The following is a 25,630-nucleotide window of genomic DNA, read 5'->3' as shown; positions in this document are numbered from 1 at the left end:
AATGAGAGATTTACCATGGAAGTAAGTGGTACATTAAGTTCTAATAGACACTTTTTCATTAGAAATGTAGGTACCTTATCCGATCCAGAAGAAAATTCATTTTTCAATTTTGATTCAAGTAACTGAAATAGTTCTAGCTTCTGATGTGGCATGAGAAAAAAAGAATTTGGAAATGACGTAACGTTACGCAGAAAATGATTGAAGTCCTTGTCACACGAGACTATATTGCTCAATATCTTTTGAGGTGCATCTAAATAGAATTTATTGAAGAGTTCAGCAACGTCTTTCGGATCGTCAACAATGGTGTTATTATCATTTATAGTTACGTCTGATTTAATAGCCTTCGATTTATTAGATAGCTCTGACACTAGTTGCCATGCAGATCTTGACGGATTGAAATGAATCAAACAAGGAGTCACTGACTTTGTTGAACACCTAAGTTTGTTAAAAGTGATGGATACTTTCTCGTCGTAATTATGAGATTAAATTCAATTGTTACTGGAGAAATTTAATTCTGTCCAGTCGTTTCGAAGTCGTTGTGATTAATATTTGATTTTTTCATCATTATTCACTGAAGCTACTATTCAAAAGTTTCTTATTTTGTTTGTTGTAACACTATCCTAGAGAAATTTTCTATGTCGATTCAATTTTCGGGGTTTCCTTCATTAATGTTTTAACCATTCACCTCGGATGAAAATTATCAACAAAATTATTGAATAATTCAACCTTCACTAAAGTATTTCGAGGAAAAATTCGAATTTCCACTTTCTCTCAGATAGTTGTCGAAGTATTAACCACACTGATAAAATAACATTTAAGAACACTCGAAATTCTTCTGAAACTTCATGTTTTTGTTTGTATTTTCGAAACGAAATCAGAGCTATGTTTTATATTTCGGTTTTATAATGGAGAAACAAAATATTGATTTTACGTTTCGGAAATGTTAAATTAAATTGAATCCTCGAATTTTTCTTCATTACTTTCTCAAGTAACTTGAATTTTTTATGTTCATCAGTAGTGAAGTTCACAGTTCGAAGGGAAAGTCAAGCAGTGAACTTATTAAATTTGGAGTGCCTCAGGAATCTATACTTGGGCCCTCATTATTTTGCGTATACACTTGTGATATACTTTCTGTTTTAAGACTTTGTAATTCACGGATGTATGCAGATGACGCACAACTATATCCATCATTTAACCCTAATGACGTTACTACTGCTAATCGAGAATTGAAAGAAGATCTAGCTCGTCTTATTATAAATATATATATATATATATATATATATATATATATATATATATATATATATATATATATATATATATATATATATACACATATATATATATATATATATGTTATATGTATATATATACATATATATATGTTATATGTATATATATATATATATATATATATATATATATATATATATATATATATATATATATATATATATATATGATATTAGAAAATATGTCAAAATGTCATATGAACTTAAGGAAACCAAATGGTTAACTATGAAAATACTTTACAAATTTCATCTTCACAATTGAAAAACAAGTCTCCCGTCCTATATATGGACTTTTTTATTTCTCGCTATCAAGATCCCATGCATTATATTTCGGAATAAAGAGTGTGATAGTGAAATCTTAGGTACATGTTTCAGATGTGAATAAGATAAGTAATATTAAGCTCACTCATGCATGGGAACGCATTTCTCATTGTCATCACATGTTCGTTAGTAGATTTTAATCTCTTGGTCCACCAAAGAAGTGAAAATGTTTTTATGAAAGTTTATGTTTATTATAAACATTAACGATGACTATTCCCGTCTAGTAAATATTCCCCACAGTAATCATCAAATATATTCCGATTTTCAACTGGTTTTTTCCTTTACAGCAACAAATTTAATATTCAAATGCATCAAATGTAGGAAAGTATTATAGCTTTTCATTTTTCCGATGAATGCAGAATGCAGTGAACGTCCAAATGAGGCAGTAACACCGAAAAACATAAAAAAAATCATGAATTCAATGGTTACAATATGAAATATAATATTTTCAACAGGACGGTGCTCCTCCCCATTATGTAGCAATAATAAGGAAACATTTAGATGCAATATTCCCAAGAAAGTGGATTGGAAACAATGGACCAATTAACTGGCCAGCCCGATCGCCAGATCTTATTCCTTTAGATTCTTTTTTCTGGGGATACATAAAGGATAAAGTTTTTTCAACACCAAATACAGATATCGACCATCTCAAAAAAATAAGAGATGCATGTATTAGTATTACACCTATATGCTAGAAAATTGACACAGAAACTGTCTTGACCGACTACTCATTGGCATTCAACAAAGAGATCGTCAATTCGAGCATTTAATGTAGATTGCCATGTAGCTTTGATTTTCCGTATTGCTTACATTTTTCCCAAAAGTTCATGATAAAATGAATTGTTTTTCTGTTTGATTGTTGTCACTGATGATGGTGGTTATTTCAAATTAAACGATATAATATCAAATGTGATTGTGAATTTATCGCTTTATCAATATCTGTAATAAAAAAGATAGGTCCGTATTTAAAAAAAAACTTTGATGGTGGCCATGTTGACACGAAACGTTTTATCGAATATTTAATATAACCTCGTCATAGTACATTTCGAATACAATAATATTTTCCTTTTCCATTTTTTGTTATTCTTCCAAATAACAATTTCAAACATATTTCAAACAATTCCATTCGAAGAAAACGAAAAACAGCATTTTTGTTTTCCACGTATGACTCGAGAAGGACGAGAGTCCCGGTGAATTTTCTTCGATCATTGTATTGTTCCCGATGACAGTTACCTTTTTTCCCCATTTAATCGTCTTCGTATCTGTTACGGTAAAGAATATAGCAATGTTACCACATGACGGCCTGTATGTTGGAAAAACGGTAAACTTATGAAAATTATGTCACACATAAAAATTGAAGGTGAATAATATTTCTATAAAGTTTTTCCAACCTTCATAATACATTTTTGAATGTGATGGTGTTTTTGGTTAGAAAAAGTCAGGAATGAAAATATACAGAAAATTAATTTCTGTGAAGTCGATATTGGCAGAAATTGATTTTCTATAGTTTTATATTTCTTTCTTCTCGAATAATCGAGTCTTCAGGATTTAATAAACTTCCAGTGATAATAATTTGTTTCGCAGACACCGGGCACAAATTGCTGAGACTCAGGATCATCCGTAAAGTTGCTGAAATAATTTAGAGTATAGTTCACATCTACTCATCATCCAAAAGACAACGTCTTAAAGGAAACCGTACTGCTTCAAGTCGCTCTGTCGCATGCAGAGGTGACAATTGTAACAAATTAAAGAATTAACTGTCTTGAACAAATTCATTTCCAACAATATTTCACTAATCACAGAGTAATTAATTTACAACACTTTAGCAACTAACGCTTAATTTATTTCCACAATTTGAATTTCTTGTTTAGCCGCTCGATTCACTTTCTGAACTGCCCTCTTGAGTCATGAAGACGTGCTTATATCGGTAACGGTCCTTTCTAGAAATCTGTAGTCGGTTCGGGACTAAAGTTTCACCGGCGATTCCCGACTGCATTCTTTCGCGGTGATGCCATATGTTCATTCCAATATTCGACCGGCGTACTGGTCAGGAGAACTTCAGATTCGTTACAATATCGATGATGATAATCAATGCTCCGATGATGACCTCTGAATGCTAAAATTTTCATTTTAAAAATGATGGATTATTTATAAATAATTATATAATATTATTAATATGATAATATAAATTATTATGATCCTATGTGAACACTTTCATTATTATGTATGATTTGTGATTACCAGTTCAAAGGTATAACAATAAAAAATGTTGAAATTTCCTTCAAGCAACAAATTAAATTGAAATAAAGTGTATACAGTGTGACCCATTTTTAATTGAAACACCCCCCTAAAATTTGAAGTTGTAAATTTTAATAATTTTTTTTAAATGTCAACTACTAAAAGGTCTACCTTGGGAAAGAATTTGAAATGTTTATTTAAGTTTCAGGGGCTACGATATTTTTTCTTAGTCGAAAATCGGGATTTTTTATTAGCGATTTTTTTATTGAAAAAAATCACTACGCCACTGGATTCAGAGTGCCTCTAAACAAGGTGACCAAAATTTCATGAAAAAAATATTCATTATTAACAAAGTTATGACAACTCAAAAATTCGAAAACTCACACAGCTAACAGTTACAAAAAACACCCTATATCATCAGATATTGCCATGAGAATATTTTTTTTTATGATTTCAACAATAAAATGCCGCCAGATGAAAAAAAAACAAATAGCGTAAATATTTTAAATGAAAATAACGGAATTACATTCAAATTTTCACGCAAATTAACTAAAACTAAGACCTAATATTTCAATTTAAATCTTAGTTGCCATGGAAGTGATATTACAGTTTGACACTTGTGAAAGATTTAAGTGTACTATTGTCAACAATATTCACCTTACAGTTCTTCGAATTATTTTGTGCCATGGCTGCAAGATTGAGCGTAAGAGAGAAAATTGAAATTGTACGTCTTTCGGGAGATGACGTTAGAAGTGCTAGATAGGTTTGTAGAGTATTTAATGAGAGACATCCAGATCGTCCTCGTATTAGCTGCGGTACGGTAAATAAAATAAATGAAATATTCAATGAAACTGGTGTAGTATCAGAAATGATGGTAAAAAGTAACCCTGTACAAAGACGAAACAGGAATGACAGGAATGATCGAATCATTTCAAATTATTTCGGAAATAATCCTAATGCCAGTATAAGGAATGCCACTTTAGATTTGAATATTCCACGAGAAACTATTCGGAGATGTCTCAAGGCGAAGAATATTAAACCTTTCAAGCCAAAATTTTTACACACACTTCAAGAAGGCGACGAAGCAAGCCGCCTGGAATATTGTTTATGGGCCCAAGGGGAATATTTAAACAATAGAAATTTCCTAAAAAATATTTTATATACCGACGAAGCCACTTTCACTACAAATGGAGTAGTGTCATCACAGAATTGTCGCTATTGGGCAGCGGATAATCCTAACTGGGTAATAAACTGTAAAAGCCAGTATTCCCAAAAAATCAACGTCTGGTGTGGGATATTGAACGAACGAATTATTGGTCCTTTCTTTTTTGAGGAAAACATTAATGCGCAGAGGTTTCTAGAATTTTTAAACAGAGTTTTGGGATGCTATTCACGAACTGCCAATCAATGAACGATCAAATTTAATTGTCCAGTCAGATGGGTGTTCAGTTCATTATGTCAGAGCTGTGAGGCAATGGCTTAACGAACATTTTCCAAACCGATGGATAGGCCGTGGTAGTCCGTTTATAGAGTGGCCACCCAGATCTCCAGACCTCACAGTTTTGGACTTTTTTCTCTGGGGACTTCTCACACAAAAGGTTTACAAAAACCGCTCAAGAGATAGAAATGAACTTTGTGCAAGAATTCGACAGGTATGTGCAGATATTAGCCCTCAAGAACTGAGGAACGTAATCAGAAACATTCGTAAGCGCTACGACACATGTATCGAAATACGTGGTGGATTAGTAGAGGCTACTAGAATATGAGTTAGAATTAATTGTTGCACTGAATCGAATCATTTCAATAATTAGTTATTAGTTACGTTTAATAAAATTTTTTGCTTCATTGTTAGTTGAATTATGTGAATGTAATTTCGTTATTTTCATTAAAAATATTTTCACTATTTGTTTTTTTTTCATCTGGCGACACTTTATTGTTGAAATCATAAAAAAATGAGTTGTCATAACTTTGTTAATAATGAATATTTTCATGAAATTTTGGTCACACCTATTTAGAGGCACTCTGAATCCATTGGCGTAGTGATTCTTTCAATAAAAAAATCGCTAATAAAAAATCCCGATTTTCGACTAAGAAAAACTATCGTAGTATGCCCTGAAACTTCAATAAACATTTCAAATTTTGTCCCTAGGTAGACCTTTTAGTACTTGACATTGAAAAAAAATTATTAAAATCGATTTACAATTTCAAATTTTAGGGGGGTGTTTCCATTAAAAATGGGTCACACTGTATAAAATTGAAGAACATTTTATTTACTCTACAACTTTATATTCATTGAGAATTTTTTTGAAAAACGTTCACGCGGAGGAAGGAAACGTTTGACAAAGTTTCAAAACTTTTGGAACCTGCAAGAGAAACTACATCTCCACAGGCAGCTCTAATTAAGTACAATCAGCATTAATGCAAAACAAAACAGCAGAAAACTTCTTTTGCGAAAATTGAAAATTATATACTGGAAATGCAACGAATTTCATTTTCAAATATATTGTTTTATATTGAAGTTGGTTCTGTTTGAATTTTCATTCGTCCTATAAACTTTGAATATTTTATTCAAATCAAAATAAATTCCGATGTGATTTTTATAATGGCAAAACCGATACCAGGCATACATAATGCACTCCGTTACCATGTTATTATTAGGTATGTGGTATGTAATACCGAAATTCATAAAATAAATACGAACTACATGCCAGAATAGCTAATGAAAGCGTTGGTAATTATCGTTATATAATAATATATTTTACGGGAATAAATGTATATACGCCAAAAAAATGTAAATTGATCAAATACCGTATTTCATTAAACTGAATACCTACCCATTCGTATATTTTACTAATCGAGAGGACCTGATTTAACCTTAATATATGAGTGGTTTCGAATATATCTATGCCAAAAATTCAAGAAACTATAGATAGTTTTGAAAGATTGGCTCTGTTTTTTTAAACCTTCATGTTCATATGTTTTCAATCAGTAAAAATATAAAAGACAACAATTATATTCCTAAATATTAACTTTTTACTGAATAGTATTGATAAATGGTTCGTTTCAATATGTAAGTACCAAGTTGAGAAAAATAAAAAATCAAAAAATCTATTTTAAACTTCAGGAAAACGCCCCCTAGTAGCTTTTGAATTATATTTTCATTGACACGCTTTTATTAACTTCACTTGTATGTTTGTTTGTAATCGACCCCTTTGGACTCGATTTCGACTAGGTAACTTCAAATAGACATATTTATTTTAAACTTAGTATACTTATCAAGAATCAGTGACAATACAAATTTCATAAGTTTATCTCATTATCTTGATCAGGATCGCCAGGATTGAATAATTTCCTCACACAGTCCCTGTGTACGAACACGTGAGACAACCACACTGCTGCGCATGCGTAGATTGGTAAATTGAACAGTTCAATCTTCCTCTTGAAGATGATCACTTGGTGATCGAAACAAGTGTCGAGGTTTTAAAAATAACGTTTTGGTGTTGGGATAAAACTCCAGTAATATTCATTACTACACCAAAGGTTCCAAACAGTACACCACAGTGAATAAGTTCTATGGCTTGATGTAACTAATGATTTTCAATAAGTCTGAAATCAGAATGAATCTATTTACAAAAGAATTAATTATGTTGTAAAAAAGCGGGGAGTACTGAATATCCGAATATTACTGGAGTTTATTACCAACACCAAACCGTTATTTTAACACCTCGACACGTGTTTCGATTACCAAGTGATCGTCTTCAAGGGAAAATCAAACTAATCATACTTACAAAGTTATCCTTATATTTATACCATAGATACCTCTTCTAGGTGCCTCCGTCTGAAGTGTCTTAAATTAATTTCACATTATTACCTTATCAATTTAACTTTACAATGTGTTCTTATGTAATAGTCAGGTAAATCTAATACTTTAAATATTATAAGCAATAGAAAATTAATTTCACAATATTGTCGTATCTACTAGTCTTAAATTTATTTACAATGTGTCCTTATGCAATAGTCAGGTAAATCTAAGAAATATAATATTATTTCAACAAGCTATATAGTATACTATTAGGTATCGGTCCACCATCGTTATTCATAATATTATTATGTTTACTCATTTCTAGACTCTAATGTTATTGTTAACTTGTCTAAATAATCTTAATGAACTGTCTATGCAATGATTTTATTACAAAATATGATGGGTGACTGCTGATTTTTCAGGTCTTCCATATTTCAAGTGTGTTAAGTGTTTTTTATATCTTATTTTAATAGATCATTTTGTCTGTCCGTAATATTTTGCATTACAGTCCTTACATTTGATTTCGTGTATTCCAGACTTTTCCAAATTCTCAACTTTGTCTTTTGGATATATTCATCTTGATACTATATCTGTAGAGTAGGGAGTAAATGTGACCCATTTTACATCCTCCCAAGGAGTTGTCCTCCTAGGTCATCGTCCATCCTGTTCTTTCCAGGAAGATGGACAGGTCACTAGGAGACATCTCCTTTATATTGACAGGTGTAGGCCAAGACTCGCCGAACACACACTCTCTTTGGCAACCTTGAGGTGTCTCACGGTGGCCTCCGCGAAGGTTTTGGAAGGTGCAGCGACATTACTGTCGTTGCGCGGCTTCCTCAACCTTCTTGGGGTTCCCTCCGTGGAGGTGCACAAGTGAGGGAGCTTTCCTGTAGGGGGAGCCGGTTCATTACCTTTATTCAAGGCGGAGCTCTTGGCACCCGCCGCAGGAAGTGCCCTTGATGTTGGAGGTGTAGTGGGGGAGGAGGAGGATGCACTTATAGTTGCTGTCTCTTTCGTTCTTTTTCTCCTTTTGACCTCGGCGCCGCAAATACGCCTACGTCTTGACATTTGTTTTACATCATGAGGTGATCTGCTATGTCCAGCCTCATTTCGAGGCCACCTGATCATCCCCAGCCACCGCCTTTGATTGAGGTGAGCACTTCTGTCTGGCCACGGGGTTAGTTTCTGTTTTTGTGTTTGTTTCATTCATGAGTGGTTACAGGAGTAGCAAGGGAAGAGCTGGTCACCTCTGGCAGAGCTCCGCATTACCAGAGGTAGGCTGATCACAATGAAGTTTCGCCCACTTCCCCAAGAGGATCGTTCGTGACCCCATATCACCCTGCAGCCATTCAGCTGTCGGCACGATTCCTTCCCCTTTTACTTAGGTAGGCTGGTCCACGGTGGAATGTTTTGTAAAGGCTTTTGTGGAGTTTTAGTTCCCCTCACCCTACTTACTTCTGCCACTGACCAGGAGTCCGGCGACCCCGTCCGTAAGGCCACATTGTCTTTCCGGACAGGGCCTCCAGTCCCCTGGCGTTCCCCTATCCACCACCTGGGAACGCGCCCGAAAGGTATCCCAACCCACGGGATTTTCAAGTGTGTTAAGTGTTCCTTATATCTTATTTTAATAGATCTTTTTTAGTTCCTTGAAAATCTTTCCAAAGTTTTTCGTGTTTTGGTGGTATGAAACTGAGATTATATTTATCTTGATTTTTTCCTTTTCAATAGGACAAGTGTCTTATTCCGAAACATCGATGTCCGTCATTGAGGATGACAGTGAACAGTGTAAGCGAAATGGTACATCTTTCATATACTATATTGGGTAGCAATCCTGTGAATGATATCTGATGCAATTCCATAACGAATGTTTGGAGTACAAACCGAATAGGAAAAGGTGTTTTTTTGTTTTATTTCAGTGTTCATATAAAAGTAGTTATTTCGAAAGTATTTTTCCTTTCGTGTGATTCAATGTTTATATGAAAGTAGTTGTTTCGAGAGGGATTTTTCTTCCAGTTCATGTCTGAAAGTTACTTCTTTGTATAATCTACTCATCTTTGTGAAGAGTTTATTTGGAAATCAGTTGCTTCCTTTTTTTGAAGACTCCCACATTTTTTTGTATGAAGATGGAGAAGTAGGAAGTCAAAACCTTTCCCAAAAATTAATCGCTTCTAAAAATTCAAAATACCACAATTCAATTATTGTGGTAATTTGAGTTATTGTGATATTTTTTCCAGTTACTTCAATATAATTTTTCGTGTAACGTCTTTTTTCATTGAAACACAATTTTTCTGTGCAGACAAATTTATTAAAAATATAACTTTTAAAAAACATTATGTTTCTCGCTTGCTGCTTCTCATCCTTCAAAATGTGTCTATGTAAGTAAATGCCTGAACTATTTCAAGTTTAATTGCCCAGAAATCAGTTTCTGGAAACGAGAGAATTCACGTTTGAGAGAAAGCAGTTAAAAAGTTCGTGAATGCGACAATTATTTGTTACTGACCACATCTGGATTCGCATCATTCGTGTCGAATTTTTTTCAAGGTCTGATGATTCTCGTCACACATAACTAATTTCTTTTTCAGCTTCATCGCAAAGAGATTACATCTGGGACAATAGAAAAAGTGAAAACTAGTTTAACTGAATATAGCAATTACAGTAACTGTTCAATAGTCATAAAGCTCCTAAAATAATGATCGACAGCTCATTGGATCCTGAATGGCGTATAGCAAAATAATTTTAGTGATTTTATAATTAAACTTAACTTTATATCACTGTTATTTCAACCAAACACTTCAACTGAAACTTCAACTATTATTATTCAAATGTATATCGCCTTGTTAGAATAATAATAGTTGAAGTTTCAGTTGTAGTGTTAGATCGCTGTGTCGGTGCAGGTGTTTTCAGTCGCAGACCGAGGACAGAGATATCAACCTGCCTTGTAATAGGGGAGCCCAAGCTGGGATTTCGGGATTTACTAAAGCGCGGCAGATTAATATACAGGGGAATACCTTGTACCCGGTTAAGTACCTCCACAAAATATGAGCCCCATATATATGGCCGCCTGTGAGGGATAAAGGATCAGATTAGTAAAAAAAATTGATCATCAGAAATTCTCGAGCGCGTCAGATTAAGGTAGGGTGAGTTAATCACATGCTAAAAAGTGTATATTCCAGTAATCTGACAATTTGAGAGTGATGTAAAGAAAGGGACAAAGCAAAGTTGTAAAAAAATAACGTCATTTCGACATTCTCGAGCATAGTAAATTTTTTTCATTTGAAGGAAATAATTCAAGGATAACGAAAAATATATAATCTGATGATTTCCGCAATTCGAAATAACAAAAATTTGTCGATAAAGTTTAATGCGTGCAGCTATGTGATACCTATATTTCCCTCTTCGAGTTTCTATTCCTCTATTCTCTATTCACTTTTCATCTATCTATTGCTCTCTCACTCCGTCCCCACTCTGAATTCTGTTGCCATGACGCCATCACAGCTGATCACTGAGACTCGTTCGTGATGAAGCTGAAGATGATGATTAATTAATCAATTAATTGATGAATGTAGCCGTTACTACGTGGTAGGAAATTATAATGAAGAAAAGAGAAATTAAACTTTCTATGTTTTTACCACTTTTATTTGTAACTAACGTTACTGCAGTTTCGTCCTATAAGGACATTTTCAAACGTATACAATATATAAGGACATTTTCTAACTTATACAATATATAAGTTTGAAAATGTTCTCATAGAATGAAACTGCAGTAACGTTAGTTACAAATAAAAGTGGTAAAAAACATAGAAAGTTTCATTTCTCTTTTCTTCATTAATTAATCAATTGATTATGAAAAATTAAATTTTTTTTAAGCATTTTTTAAAAATTATTTTCTTATAAATACAAGTATTCTACTTGAAAAACATACACTCATTTATTTGCATGCTATTTCCTGGGATTCTCAATTAATTAAGTTCAATAAATCAAAAAAAAATAAAAAAAAATATTGTTTTTGTCAGATTAAGCGAATCCCTCTAGATAATCGTCAGATTATGAGACAGCACGTCCGAAACATAAAGATGAACCATATATATCTCAATTTGACGCGCTTGAGTATTTCAAAATGGCGAATTTTTTTTGCGCATTATAATAATGGCCGCGAGTTTGTGTCAGATCGAAATGGTCAAATTATTCAATGAAAGCTTTTTTTGTTGCACTTAACACCCCCTTAGAAAATCTGCCGCGCTCTTGACTCCTACCGAGCAATATCTAAATTGGTAGCAAGTTGGCAAAAACAACTCTCCTCGATAGGAAGACTCAAAAGATTGTTTCTGGTCTGGATTCCTGGCCATACTGGCCTGGAAGGCAATGAGTCTGCTGACTCCGTTGCTGCAAGTAGCTTCATTGGACCAGAACATATCATTGGCATTGCTAAACAAACATTGAACACCTGAATGGCAAGAAGATTTATGGACTTCTGGCAGAATCTTCCAGGATTGGCTTACTCCAAAGCGTTTACTCACCCTTCGAAGCTTGATAAAAAACAGTTATTGGTGGTGTAGGAATAAACTACGAGGTCTAACAGGCCTTCATACAGGTCACTCTCATTTGAATCATCATATGCAGAGACTCGGACTGTCGGAAGACAATGTGTGTCGCCTCTGTTTGAAGAATTCGGCAGAGCCGTACTCTTACCATCTGACCTGAAAGACCGCTCACCATACAAACTTATCGACTTCGTTAAGAACCTGGGTTCATTTGGTCGAGTGTAAATAGGTGTGAGCAACAATAAACCCTTGCGGGTTGCGGTGGAGAGTCAAATAGACGCATTTTGCACCTAACCTAACTTAGATCGCTCTGTACTTCACTCTCGCAAAACTTCACTTTATCGATATGCTCGTGGGTAGCGTTTATATATGGCAATTGAAGGCGATAGTAAATTCGTCGGAATTCCATCGAAGCCGGTAGCGTTACTCTCGAAGCACCGCCACGTTTAGAATGGCCGCGCGCACACGAGTTGAGCACGTCACAATTGATTTATGACGACCAGCGGCTACCGGTGTTTTTTTAGGAGATGAATTACAACACTATTAATACATAAGGAATGAAATTGAAAGATACTGAAAGAGGGTAAAATTTACAATGAAAAAGAAATGTATTTTTGATATAGTAAACTTCTGATGGACAATTGAAACAAGCTCAAAATAACTGAAGATGAGTGATTAGTTCGGACAAAAATCGTTATTTATGTACCCATGGTATTATGTACCATGAATGCCCAACATTATTCATAATTTTCATATGATCATTTGTTTGATTTTCTTGACAATCCATCGATACGTAATTTACCTAAATATGGTTCCAACAGATAGAGCAATATACCACAGTACCACCGATGTTCGACAGTACTTGGAAACTGTTTTCAGAGGAAATGTTATAGGAAGGTATTCAGAGTTTCCGTGGCCTGCTAGGTCTCCTGACCTCACTCCAACGGATTATTTTCATAGAGATACATTCAAGAGAAAATACCCCTTCAGAATATTGAGCATTAAGAGATGGTAATCAGGGTAATTAGGGAGCTCTACTCAAAAAATTGCAAATACGGGACGATTTGGAACATTCTTAGAGATTATTTGTTGTACCCATACTACATAACGAGTTCAGGAACTTCTTCCTACAAATTTTCTTTCTTGTATTGCATTCTGTCAATCGCTTTCGTATCTGTATCTATAGAGTAGTATAGGTGAGTATAAGCCCAAAGCACTTAGAACACATGTGACCCATTGTACATCTTCCCGAAGAGTTGTCCTCCTAAGTCATCCTCCATCCTGTCCTTTCCAGGAAGGTTACTGGGAGCCATCTCCTTTATATCGGCAGGTGTAGGCCAAGACTCGCCGAACACACACTCTCTTATTGACGATAACTTCAAGCACTCGCATAGGACAGTCTCATATCCCTGTTCATACATCCTGCATAGAGGTGTGTCCACTAGCCCCATATTATGGAGGTATTTCCTCAATTGACAGTGGCCAGTCAGAAATCCTACTGTTAAGCGTAGATTTTTCCTGGTCATCGCCAGATTTTTCTTCGGCGCCAGCTTCCCAGGGTCGCGTTCCGCAATTGTCGAAGTCATCAGACCGTAGGTGCCACTGGATCCTAAAATTCTTAATCCAGCCGCTTCGTTGGCTAAAGAGTCAGCAATGCGATTACCTCTACTCCTGTCGTACCCTTTAACCCACCTCAGGATAATGTTATTATCTACCAAGGCTTTGGCTAAATCTTGGTAGCACTCTGGTACTGACCCTGAGGCTTTTGCGCACATTGGTTCAAATCACTCAACTACTGACGCTTGTTCTTTTTACCGATAAAGCCAGTTCCTCAAGAAATGCCATGAGGAATTTCCACAATAGCCATGTTTGGGCTGAAGAAAATCCACATGAGGTGCTTGAAGATCAGTTTCAACATCAGTTCTCGGTTAACGTTTGGGTGGAAATAGTGAATGACTTCCTAAATGGACCGGTATTTCTGCCAGGAAGATTTACCGGCGAGGTATACCGCAACTTTTTGGAACAAACGCTACCTCAGTTTCTGGAGGATGTACTATTAGTTAGAAGAAATGCAATGTGGTTCATGTACGATGGTGCACCAGTGCATTTTAGCATATTGGCCCGAGAGTTTTCAATAGTAACATACGGAGATCGCTGGATTGGTCGAGGTGGACCTCACTTATGGTCTGCTCGATCACCTGACTTGAACCCTCTGGATTATTCCCTATGGGGCCACATAAAGTCATTAGTTTATACTACTCCAGTAGAAGATGTGGAGGATTTGAGAAATCGGATGATTGCTGGGTGTATCGTAATCAGAAACGATCCTGGTGTTTTTGAAAGAGTTCGGAAGTCTATGAGGGGCAGATTGGATTCTTGCATCCAAGCGGGGGGGTGTCATTTCCAACAGTTCTTGTAGATTAACAAACATTACATGTAATTTTTGGTAAAAAATTGTTATTGTCGAAATTATTTTTCGCTCCGTATCTTCGAAACAAAGCGTCCTATCAAAAATCATCAAAAGACAAAATATCCTCAGATTATTTCAAGGAATAGTTCTTCAAATTTTTGCCGCATGCTTAATCAACACCCTGTATATTTAATATAAGTTTCTACAAAATAAATAGAAAGTCACAAGCTGGAAACTGATTCTTGAAGTAATATTCAAATTGCGATTCGTTCATTAAGGATATCATGAAAATTCTTGTGTACTGCTTATTGACGTTAATTTTGCTCACTTCACAACCGTTAGTGTGAAAGTGGAAATCGAAATATAATAATATGTAGTGATTAACATTAGGAGTCCTTTACTGTCGTCGCCTTGGGAAAACTCAGGATGTATATTATAATTAAAATTGCTACTGCGACACGAATAGCTTATAAATCAAATGAAATGACTTTCAACGAACACGATGAAGCTACTTTCTCGTAATTTTACAGACGCCACACTTCATCATAAGAAATTTGAGGAGATACCCAATTATTTGTTCATCAAGTGTTGAAATTGAATTTTTGTGATGCACATGATGATATATGTATTTATTTCTTATTTTGGTTCTCAAATTAATTTTGTTGGTTTCTTGTGTCATTCAACTCGAATAAACCCAATTCACGTTACACACTAACCAGAATATAGAGACTTTTTGTGATAACAGTTATGATAATAATACATTGAATTCGTCAATATTCTTTGAAAAACAGATGAAATTATATGAACTTTGTTTTTTTTTATCATTAATTATCGCTTTTTTACATTATTCAAGTAGTTATAAAATTTCATTGACTAACGTTTTTTATATTTGTTTTAAAAAAATATCGGTAGAAATAATCCTTTCCAAATTGTATATTCATCTTACACAGTGGCCCATTGGTATGAGGAAGTACAGTATCTCGCCTATAATGAGGAGTATGATAAACTGTTTCAGATGGTTTACTGTGTTTCTTATTTTAAAAATACTTTGTAATATTTGTTCCTTTGAAACGGGGCAATTCAAATCATAATTTTTAAAAAAGGACCCCTCTGAAGTAAAAAAATTGTCGAAAAAACAGACCACCACGAATGCCATATTAAAAAATTTAAGGGTAAAAATTAAGCAGAATTATTTGACTCGTGCAACAACAAGAGTGAGTTAAAATATTGGTATGGACTGAAAGTTACATTTCTCAAACAGGAGATTCAATACCAAGTCGTTAAGTATAAGTATAATGATTCCAAGGAACATCTTTTTACTGTTTTTGACATATGAGTCATTAACTTATATCTCAATTCGCGAGCAAATTTTTTGCCATTGATGGAAACGAATTAATTGTGTTTTTTTCATTATTGAAGAACAGATCATTGGACCCACACCAACCTGATATGGCTTCCACAACATTAGGATGTGTCATCAGTGTAAGTGACAAAATAGTTATTTATGTATCAAGGGAATTAGGAGGGCCTTAATTACCGATGGCAAAGTTTGCGTCCCGAGGGCCTCTGGCCCGAGGGACAGCAATTGCCTGAGGTTATTAAGGCTCGTTAATTCCCGTGGTACATAGATAATTTTATTTCTGACCGATTCCAATAAAATTTTGTTCATTTTTGAAACGGAAAAATGTACCAATTCATTACCTTCCCGGTATATTTGAATCAGGTACCGTTGATTATAGTAGAGTTTTCTTGTTGCTAGGTTGTTGCTATGTTACTTGTTTATAAACAGAACTTTGTTATCAAGCTGTGTTTGCGGGAAAACGTGTTTTCTACCCCAAATATAATGGAGGATATTTTGAAAAAAGCTGAACAAGCAAGAGAATCATTAATTCCATCGAAAAGTGAAGCCGTATACCAAAAAGAATACAAGATATATCTGGACTGGCTGACACGGAAAAATGTTATGCCAAAAGATGTCACTGAAACTGTATTTCTGGCATATTTTCAAGAACTGGTAAGGAATTTTCTATGTTTTTCGGTAAATTTGGTAGTAATTGTGTTTATTCGTTTCAGTCAGAAACGTATAGTCCGAATTCTTTATGGACTAAATGGTCAATGCTAAAATCGATGGTGACTATACATGAGAAACGAGATATCACCAAGTTCAATGAACTACAGGCTTTTTTGAAACGGAAGAGTAAGAGTTATAAGCCGAAAAAGTCTGCTGTTTTATCTCCTAAAGATGTTATCAGATTCCTAAAGGACGCTCCTAATGATATTCATTTATTGCATAAGGTAATTTTTTTCTTATTTTCCTTTTTGTGTGTATTTATTTTTTTTTTTTTGTTATAGGTTGTTTTGATTATGGGTTATTTTGGAGGATGCAGAAGTCAGGAACTTTTGAATATGAAGATATCGGATATAGAGGACCGGGATTCCGTTATGGTAGTGAACGTACCGGAAAGTAAAACTGGTGTATCGAAGAAATTTACAGTTGTGGATGAAAAAGAGTTCTCCGCTTTGCCTTTATTAAGACTTTATATGTCTTTGCGTCCTAAAGGTATTGAACGATTTTTTTGAGCTTCCGACAAAATAAATGTACATCTCAGCCAATTGGAAAAAACATGTTTGGGAAAATCCCCAGCAAAATCGCAATGTATTTAGGATTGCCAAACTCATCTTCCTATACGGGACATTGCCTTCGTCGCACTTCTGCTACTGCTCTAGCCAATGCAGGAGCAACTATGACTAACTTAAAAAGACACGGAGGTTGGAAAAGTTCCACGGTGGCGGAGGGGTTTTTGGAGGATAGCATCGAATTGAGAAATAAAACGGCGCGTATGTTGTCTACTTTGTCATCAGAAGAGGCAGGTACCTCGACTGTAGTGAACAGAAGCTCCAGCCATACAAAAGAAGAAATTGTTTCCAGTGGCGGAAGTAATTTTCAGGGAACATTTCAAAATTGTACATTTATTATTTGTAATGACGTGAATAAATAAAATATGGTTCAGTTTTCATTTCTATTTATTTTTACTTGTGAAAGGTAGAGGGAATTATAAAATCTATAATGTCCCAAGGGAGTTATGACCCTCTTTATTGATAGCGTAACTATGACGATATAAGCTTATAATATCCCGGTCAGAAATAAAATGCTTTATCAGTTACTTTATCAATTTCATTGATATATAATATAAATGAAACTGGACCCAACGCCGACCCCTATGCTACTCCAGTGAGACAATTCACTGGATCCGAATTGATATTATTTATTTTACCGCTCCCTTCTAATTGAATGCTCACATATTGTTGCTTATTTTTTAAGAATGTCGAAATTCAGTCATAAGCTTCGCCTAGAATTCCATAGTTGTAAATCTTTAGTAGTTTCACGTATAGTCAGTGGGCATACTTGAAGACTGGCTATAAATCAAATCATCTAAAGGAACAATTCGTTCAGGCCAGTCTCAACACCCTACACAGTAGGTTAATGGACTGACACCTATCAGAAAACAACTACTCCCCTGGCTAATACCACGAAGGGCGTTGGATTATATCCGACAGGTGTCAGTGCAGGATTCTTCACAGAAGTTATTCCTGCATATGCTGTTGGCAATACAACTGCCGCAATAGATTTTCAATTATTGGAACACACTTGCAGACCGGTTTCGGGCTGTTTGGCCACTCGTCAGTGCAAGGTAGTGTATATCATCAACATAAAGTCGATGATTTCCGATAATTGAAAATCGAATTCCGTCAGAGTATCATTCCTCGAAATAAGCTGAAGACTACAACAAACAACAGGTTTGTCGTCGCTCCATCTGCCTGTGAACGAGGTAACCAACTGCATATCCGGTCTGCAAGTGTGTTCCAATAATTGAAAATCTATTGCGGCAGTTGTATTGCCAACAGCATATGCAGGAATAACTTCTGTGAAGAATCCTGCACTGACACCTGTCGGATATAATCCAACGCCCTTCGTGGTATTAGCCAGGGGAGTAGTTGTTTTCTGATAGGTGTCAGTCCATTAACCTACTGTGTAGGGTGTTGAGACTGGCCTGAACGAATTGTTCCTTTAGATGATTTGATTTATAGCCAGTCTTCAAGTATGCCCACTGACTATACGTGAAAGATTTTTTTCCTTTTACGAGGAATTGGGCAAATTTGGATATGCAGTTGGTTACCTCGTTCACAGGCAGATGGAGCGACGACAAACCTGTTGTTTGTTGTAGTCTTCAGCTTAGTTCGAGGAATGATACTCTGACGGAATTCGATTTTCAATTATCGGAAATCATCGACTTTATGTTGATGATATACACTACCTTGCACTGACGAGTGGCCAAACAGCCCGAAACCGGTCTGCAAGTGTGTTCCAATAATTGAAAATCTATTGCGGCAGTTGTATTGCCAACAGCATATGCAGAAATAACTTCTGTGAAGAATCCTGCACTGACACCTGTCGGATATAATCCAACGCCCTTCGTGGTATTAGCCAGGGGAGTAGTTGTTTTCTGATAGGTGTCAGTCCATTAACCTACTGTGTAGGGTGTTGAGACTGGCCTGAACGAATTGTTCCTTTAGATGATTTGTCTTTAGTAGTTGTTTTTCATGATCGACACAATCGAATGCTCTGCTGAGATCACAAAAAATCCAAACAAGGCACACCCCTGCCTCAATCATTTCGAAAACTTTTTCCTAATATGATATAACAGCCGTATTTGTGGATTTTTCGCACGAAATCCATGTTGACTATACGTTAAAATTTGTTTCTCTACTAAAAAGTGTATGAGACGGTTTAAAAAACTGATTTCGAATCAGTCTGATTTCAGAAATGGTTTCAGAAAAATGGTCTCTACATGGTATTTCAGCAGATTGTGTATTTATTCCTGTGTGACATCTAATTTTTTCCTCGTTTCAGATGCAGCGTTCAAAAAATAATGATTGAATAAAGTTGATACCTCTTTGGGATTTTCAATAGTGCTATCATTTCTCGATAAGATAATGTTTTAATGTTGTTTAAGTTTATTAGATAGTTCATATACTGTCTCATGTAGTTTTACAGGTATCTTGGGAATTGAATATTTTATTTTGAAAATAGTATTTTTTCATGCTTTTCACTAGGAAAATATGTTTTTATATTCCTTTTCTAGATATGGGTAACTACGTTTTAAAGTGAACAAATCTTTCAGTTCATTATTGCTTGATTTCTTTATTTCATCGGTAACCCATTTTTTTTTCATTTTATATTTATTTAAAGTATTGTCTGAGAGAAAAATACACATTAAAATAATGCATGAAAATCTCATGGAAGCAGTTGATGGCGTCATTTATGTTGGTTTTTGTATATATTTTCAACCATTTCTCCTGTTCTAGCCTTGTGTGAAATAAAATCGACCTGTGGTCCGAAAACTCATTGTCAAATACTCATATAAGAGGGTCAGAGATATTTGAGAATAGATGGTCTATTGAATTTCACTAGTTCGGACTTCCATTGTCTACTATATAAAATGATTTGAAATCCCTGAAACAAGTAAAAAAGAATAATTAAAAAAGAATAGTTGAAAATAACAATTATATTAAGCAACAATAAACCTGAAATGAAATGATAGTGAAATAACCTACAAGTAAAAATATAATAATTGAATAAATAAAAATTAAAGGAATGAAAAAAGAAAATAATCAAAAAATAAAAAAATGTAGAGATTCCAAGTCACGTTAGTTCACGACGTTTCGATTGTTGGTATCTACAATCGTCTTCGGGTGATGACTGGACTGATTCCTCCGAGAGATGACTATTTTATAGGTCGTTGAAATACTTTCACTTTCTCTACTTTCCATTTTCCGCTTCAATGATTCCGTGAGAGATGACCGTTTTGACGGGAGTTGGTCATTTTTCGTTTGATGATGGGTTTCCATATGTTTCGTATATCTACGCTGGCCTGGCTGAATACGTTGTTGGACAACATGTATGCGGCTTCCTTGAATTTTTTTTTTCTCCTGAACCAATGTTCCTCTCTGTGCAAGATCTCAGCTTGGGACCACTCGATGTTGTGTTGATGGGTCCAAACTTGGTCTGCTATTCCTGATTTGCTGGTTCCTCCTCGCTGTGTGTGCTTCTTGTGCTCGGCAATGCGAACATTCAATGGCCTCTTAGTTTCACCAATATAGGATTTTCCGCACTCACAGGGTATCCGGCAACATATATATGGGGTGGTTTGAAACTCTGGCCATTGAAGAAGCCCACAAGAAACCTCGAGTCTGGTTGAGATATGTTGACGACACCTTCATAATATGGAACCATGGGAATACTGAACTAGACGCCTTTCTGAAACACATCAACAGCGTGAGACCTTCCATCACTTTCACAATGGAGAAGGAAATCCACAATGAATTGCCATTCTTAGACGTTTTGGTGAAGAGGACCAACACTAAGTGGGAAACATCTGTATACCGAAAACCCACTCATACGGGACAGTATCTGAACCACGAATCCAACCACCATCAATCGACAAAAAGAGGAATCATCAAGACTCTATTAGACCGTGCTTTTGGGCTCTGTAATACAAAGGAAGGTCTCGAGAAGGAACTAGACATCATCAAAAATGATCTTCAGCGGAATGGATACTCCAAAGCGATGGTAGAAAAGACTTTGGCTAAAAGACAGCAGGAGCCTCGCAAGGAAGAGAAGCCGTCACAACCAGTGCTTGCACTTCCCTACATCAGAGGATTATCGGAGAGGATAAGAAGAATTGGTTCCAAGTACAACATTAGAACCTGTTTCAGATCCGGTAACACTATCCGTAGCAGCCTCACGAAAACCAGGCCCCCAAACGCGGACTGCGATTCCAAGAATTGCATTTACCGGATACCCTGTGAGTGCGGAAAATCCTATATTGGTGAAACTAAGAGGCCATTGAATGTTCGCATTGCCGAGCACAAGAAGCACACACAGCGAGGAGAAACCAGCAAATCAGGAATAGCAGACCATGTTTGGACCCATCAACACAGCATCGAGTGGTCCCAAGCTGAGATCTTGCACAGAGAGGAACATTGGTTCAGGAGAAAAAAAAAATTTAAGGAAGCCGCATACATGTTGTCCAACAACGTATTCAGCCAGGCCAGCGTAGATATACGAAACATATGGAAACCCATCATCAAACGAAAAATGACCAACTCCCGCCAAAACGGTCATCTCTCACGGAATCAGTGAAGCGGAAAATGGAAAGTAGAGAAAGTGAAAGTATTTCAACGACCTATAAAATAGTCATCTCTCGGAGGAATCAGTCCAGTCATCACCCGAAGACGATTGTAGATACCAACAATCGAAACGTCGTGAACTAACGTGACTTGGAATCTCTACACTTTTTTATTTTTTGATTATTTTCTTTTTTCATTCCTTTGATTTTTATTTATTCAATTATTATATTTTTACTTGTAGGTTATTTTACTATCATTTCATTTCAGGTTTATTGTTGCTTAATATAATTGTTATTTTCAACTATTCTTTTTTAATTATTCTTTTTTATTTGTTTCAGGGGTTTCAAATCATTTTATATAGTAGACAATGGAAGTCCGAACTAGTGAAATTCATCACGAAACATTGTCAATCACCTTCAAACAATAGATGGTCTATTGTAGTACATGAATGTGGGGTAACCCTAGTTGGCCATCCAATTTTCGAATCTAGATTGAAGCCTTTCATTAAATCACCTAGCGTTACGAAATCAATTCTGTTACGGGATGTATTTGATGAGTCAAGATTCAAATCACCTGTCAATACAATGTCAATATTTGTGTACATATTCTAAAGTACGTAACGTATTCTCGAAAAACATATCAAGATCGCCATCAGGCGATCTGTAACACGTTAAAATAATATAAGTGATCTTATTCACCACAACTGACATACCGCGTATCTCTACTATGCTACACCTTTGGTGTAGTAATGAATATTACTTGATTTTTTTAATAGAAATACCCAGATGTTATGTCACCATTTTTAGAACTATTTCATCCCTACAAATTTGGGTGGGATGAAATAGTCTCTAAAACTGACACTTTTTGAGAAATTTACAATTCAATTTGTCAGTCTATTGACGTATAAGCCGGCTAAGATTTTGACACTTATAGTCCGTTCATAATTTGTCGATAGCACAAAATGAGGGCCCAAGTCATAAAACGGTCGTAAAATTCGTAAAATCATAGACGGAGGTTCCTGAGGTGTTTATTCATTAAATATAAAGCTTCAGTTTATATTCGAAACTTGCCTTGAAAGGGTGAAGTTGTTACGAACGAAAATAATTTTTGGTTTAGTACATTTTTTAATCGCATTTAATTTACGGCTCGTTGGTGTTTCGGCGTCTACGGCAGTAATTAACGTCTCTAATATTTATTTTGCGAATTTTGTGCAGTGCGTGAGTAACTTTTTTTCATATTCCTACAAACATATACGTACCTTTCGTTCCTGCTTGTTTCGTTTGATTGCTTGCGATGGCTTCTTCATCATCATCAACATTATCAAGTTTTACACCGGTACTGTTGCGTACAGTCAGTAAGTCTGTCTATTCACCAAGAGAGAAGACTATTGTTTTGAACGTTCACGATGCTCTGGTTTCTCAGAATCCCACAAACACTGTTCAGAACATAATCAAGAGTTGTGCCAACATGACGGTCGTAGGGGAGTCAACAATATATAGGTTCCTATCAGAAAGAAAAAAAAAAGGTATAGCTAACCCAAATACAAACGAATACTTAAAGAGGGGGAGAAAACCTATTGAAATTGATGAATTTGCCAAAAATGGTATTCGAAGGAAAATTCACGAATTTTTTTACAAAAAAGAAATACCCAACTTAAACAAAATTTTACAAGAAATTAGAGACGACCCGGATTTGCCTCATGTCGGACGAACCAAATTGTGGCAAGTTTTAAAAGAATTAAATTTCCGGTGGGAGAAATCAGACCGAAAATCACTTTTGATTGACCGAGAAGAGATAATATGTTGGAGAAGAAAGTATCTAAGATCTATACGAAAATTTCGGGCTGAAGGAAGGCCAATTTACTATCAGGACGAAACGTGGGTAAACGCAGGTCATACTCTCACAAAAATTTGGACAGGTAAAAATATATCAAGCTCCAGGCAAGCCTTTATGGAAGGTTGGTCTACTGGTATTTCCCCACCCTCTGGTAAAGGCAGTAGATTAATAGTTTCTCACATTGGCAGTGAAAAAGGATTTGCTAAGCATGGTTTGTTGGAATTTGAATCCAAAAGCACAAAAGACTATCACGAGGAGATGACAGCTGATATTTTCGAAGAGTATTTTGAGCAGATGATTGAACATATACCACCAAACTCAATTATAGTATTAGATAATGCACCTTATCATTCACGACTAGTTGAAAGACTTCCAACGACTGCGTGGAAGAAACAGGATATCATTGACTGGCTGCGGAATAAGTCCCTGCCTTACGAAGATGGAATGGTTAAAGCAGAACTTTTAAAAATTGCCCGGCAACACAAATCTAAGTTCAAGAAATACGTAGTTGACAAAATGGCGGAAAGACGAAACATCACAGTCCTTAGACTTCCACCCTACCACTGCGAATTAAATCCAATTGAACTCATTTGGGCACAAATGAAAAGCTATGTGGCTAGAAAAAATACGTCATATAAAATACAAGCTGTACGTGAATTGTTATATGAGTCTTTACAACATATTACAGAACAAAATTGGCGAGATGCAGTAAGACATGCAATAGAAGAAGAACAAAAAATGTGGGATCTTGACAATATAATTGATGCGACTGTAGAGACACAACCGCTAATTATTAACCTGCAAGACGACTCGGATTCCGAAGATGATCCTGTTTATTTTGAATTTGAATAGTTTTGTAAGTAATCGTAGTTTATATCATTTAAAAATAGGTATTATCATTTAAAAATGTATCTTTTACAAATTGCAAGTAACTTATTATTTTTGAATAAAATAAAGAATTTTTTTTTTAATAAAAATACAGTTTACAGTACCTACAGTTTAAGAATATTAATATATTTATTTATTTAAAGTAACTAATGTTTTAATCATATACTCTACGACACTGGTCACTCATTTCCACTCAAAATACCTACATAATCGGATTAAAAGTTTTATAGCTGTATTGTATTTCTTCAGATACAAGGTGGGTTAGTCGAAAACATCTTAAACTGCCAGTTTTAGTTTGGTTTTTGTTATTTTATCATATTAGCTGTCCTCTCTGTATTTCAGTTCTCTAATGAGGGTCAAACTTGCAGTGAGCTATCAACAAATTATGAACGGACTATAGTTGCTGTTACTGAAATTTAATATAATTGCAGTGTCAAACTTATAACTGAAAATCGGGTGGAAAAATTCTGGAAAACATATTTTCGTTGAAGTATTTAGGACTTGAGAGAGCCTACAGAAAAATCCTTGAGAGAGCCTCAAGGATTTTTCTGTAGAGCTTGTGTTTTGTCTTTGAAAAAAGTGTAAATACTTCTGCTTGAAGTCTATTCATGAAGTTTTTATGATGGCATTTACGGTCGTCTGTTTTTCCGATGATTTTCTTATTTCCAACAATAACTTGACGAACCGCAAAATTTTGGAAAAAAGGATATTCCTCCTTATGTAAAACATTTTGCTCAGATCAACGGTAAAAAAATTGACAGGGGTTCCATTTGAAAAAACACTCTGTATATTCCATTATATTTTTGAAATAGTCAAAAAAATAAACCATATAGCTGTTATCTGAAAAATTGTATCATACTCCTCATTATAGGCGAGATACTGTACTTCCTCATACTAATAAGCCACTCTGTATATTATAAACAATAGAGTAATATATCAACATGTATTCACCAATGACATTTTGTAATTTCTAATGATTACCAAATTTGTAATGAAGTTTTTTGAAGCAAATGGGTATACTAATTGATATGAGAACAAGTATACGCCGTCTGTTTTAATCAGTTTTTGATATGATGGGGCATCCAGGGCGAGCATCATCATTCACATCTCGA

At 35.2% G+C, this 25,630-nt stretch overlaps 2 protein-coding genes across 3 annotated transcripts in view; both read left to right on the top strand.

Moving 5' to 3' along the window:
* LOC111516143 (uncharacterized) overlaps window positions 1-25,630 on the top strand; it is a 752,250-nt gene that overhangs the window by 701,274 nt on the left and 25,346 nt on the right. The gene's annotated exons all lie outside the window — the stretch shown is intronic.
* Window positions 15,941-17,751, top strand: LOC141486596 (uncharacterized). Its single transcript, XM_074184811.1, has 3 exons — window positions 15,941-16,617; window positions 16,677-16,898; window positions 16,956-17,751. The coding sequence occupies exons 1-3, from the start codon at window positions 16,372-16,374 to the stop codon at window positions 17,181-17,183; spliced, it is 696 nt and encodes a 231-aa protein (XP_074040912.1). The 5' UTR covers window positions 15,941-16,371; the 3' UTR covers window positions 17,184-17,751.

This window comes from Leptinotarsa decemlineata, unplaced genomic scaffold (assembly GCF_025532065.1).
Source record: "Leptinotarsa decemlineata unplaced genomic scaffold, Ldec_3_MD MMD2_tig00026358_RagTag_RagTag, whole genome shotgun sequence".
In the NCBI taxonomy this organism is placed as follows: domain Eukaryota; kingdom Metazoa; phylum Arthropoda; class Insecta; order Coleoptera; family Chrysomelidae; genus Leptinotarsa; species Leptinotarsa decemlineata.
This window is presented reverse-complemented; position numbering and strand designations above follow the sequence as displayed.

Coding starts and splice junctions, on each gene's coding strand:
- LOC141486596 (XM_074184811.1), top strand. CDS start 16,372: ATGTTACTTGTTTATAAACAGAACTTTGTTATCAAGCTGTGTTTGCGG. Junction 16,618..16,676: donor TGGCATATTTTCAAGAACTG/GTAAGGAATTTT, acceptor TATTCGTTTCAG/TCAGAAACGTATAGTCCGAA. Junction 16,899..16,955: donor ATATTCATTTATTGCATAAG/GTAATTTTTTTC, acceptor TTTTTGTTATAG/GTTGTTTTGATTATGGGTTA.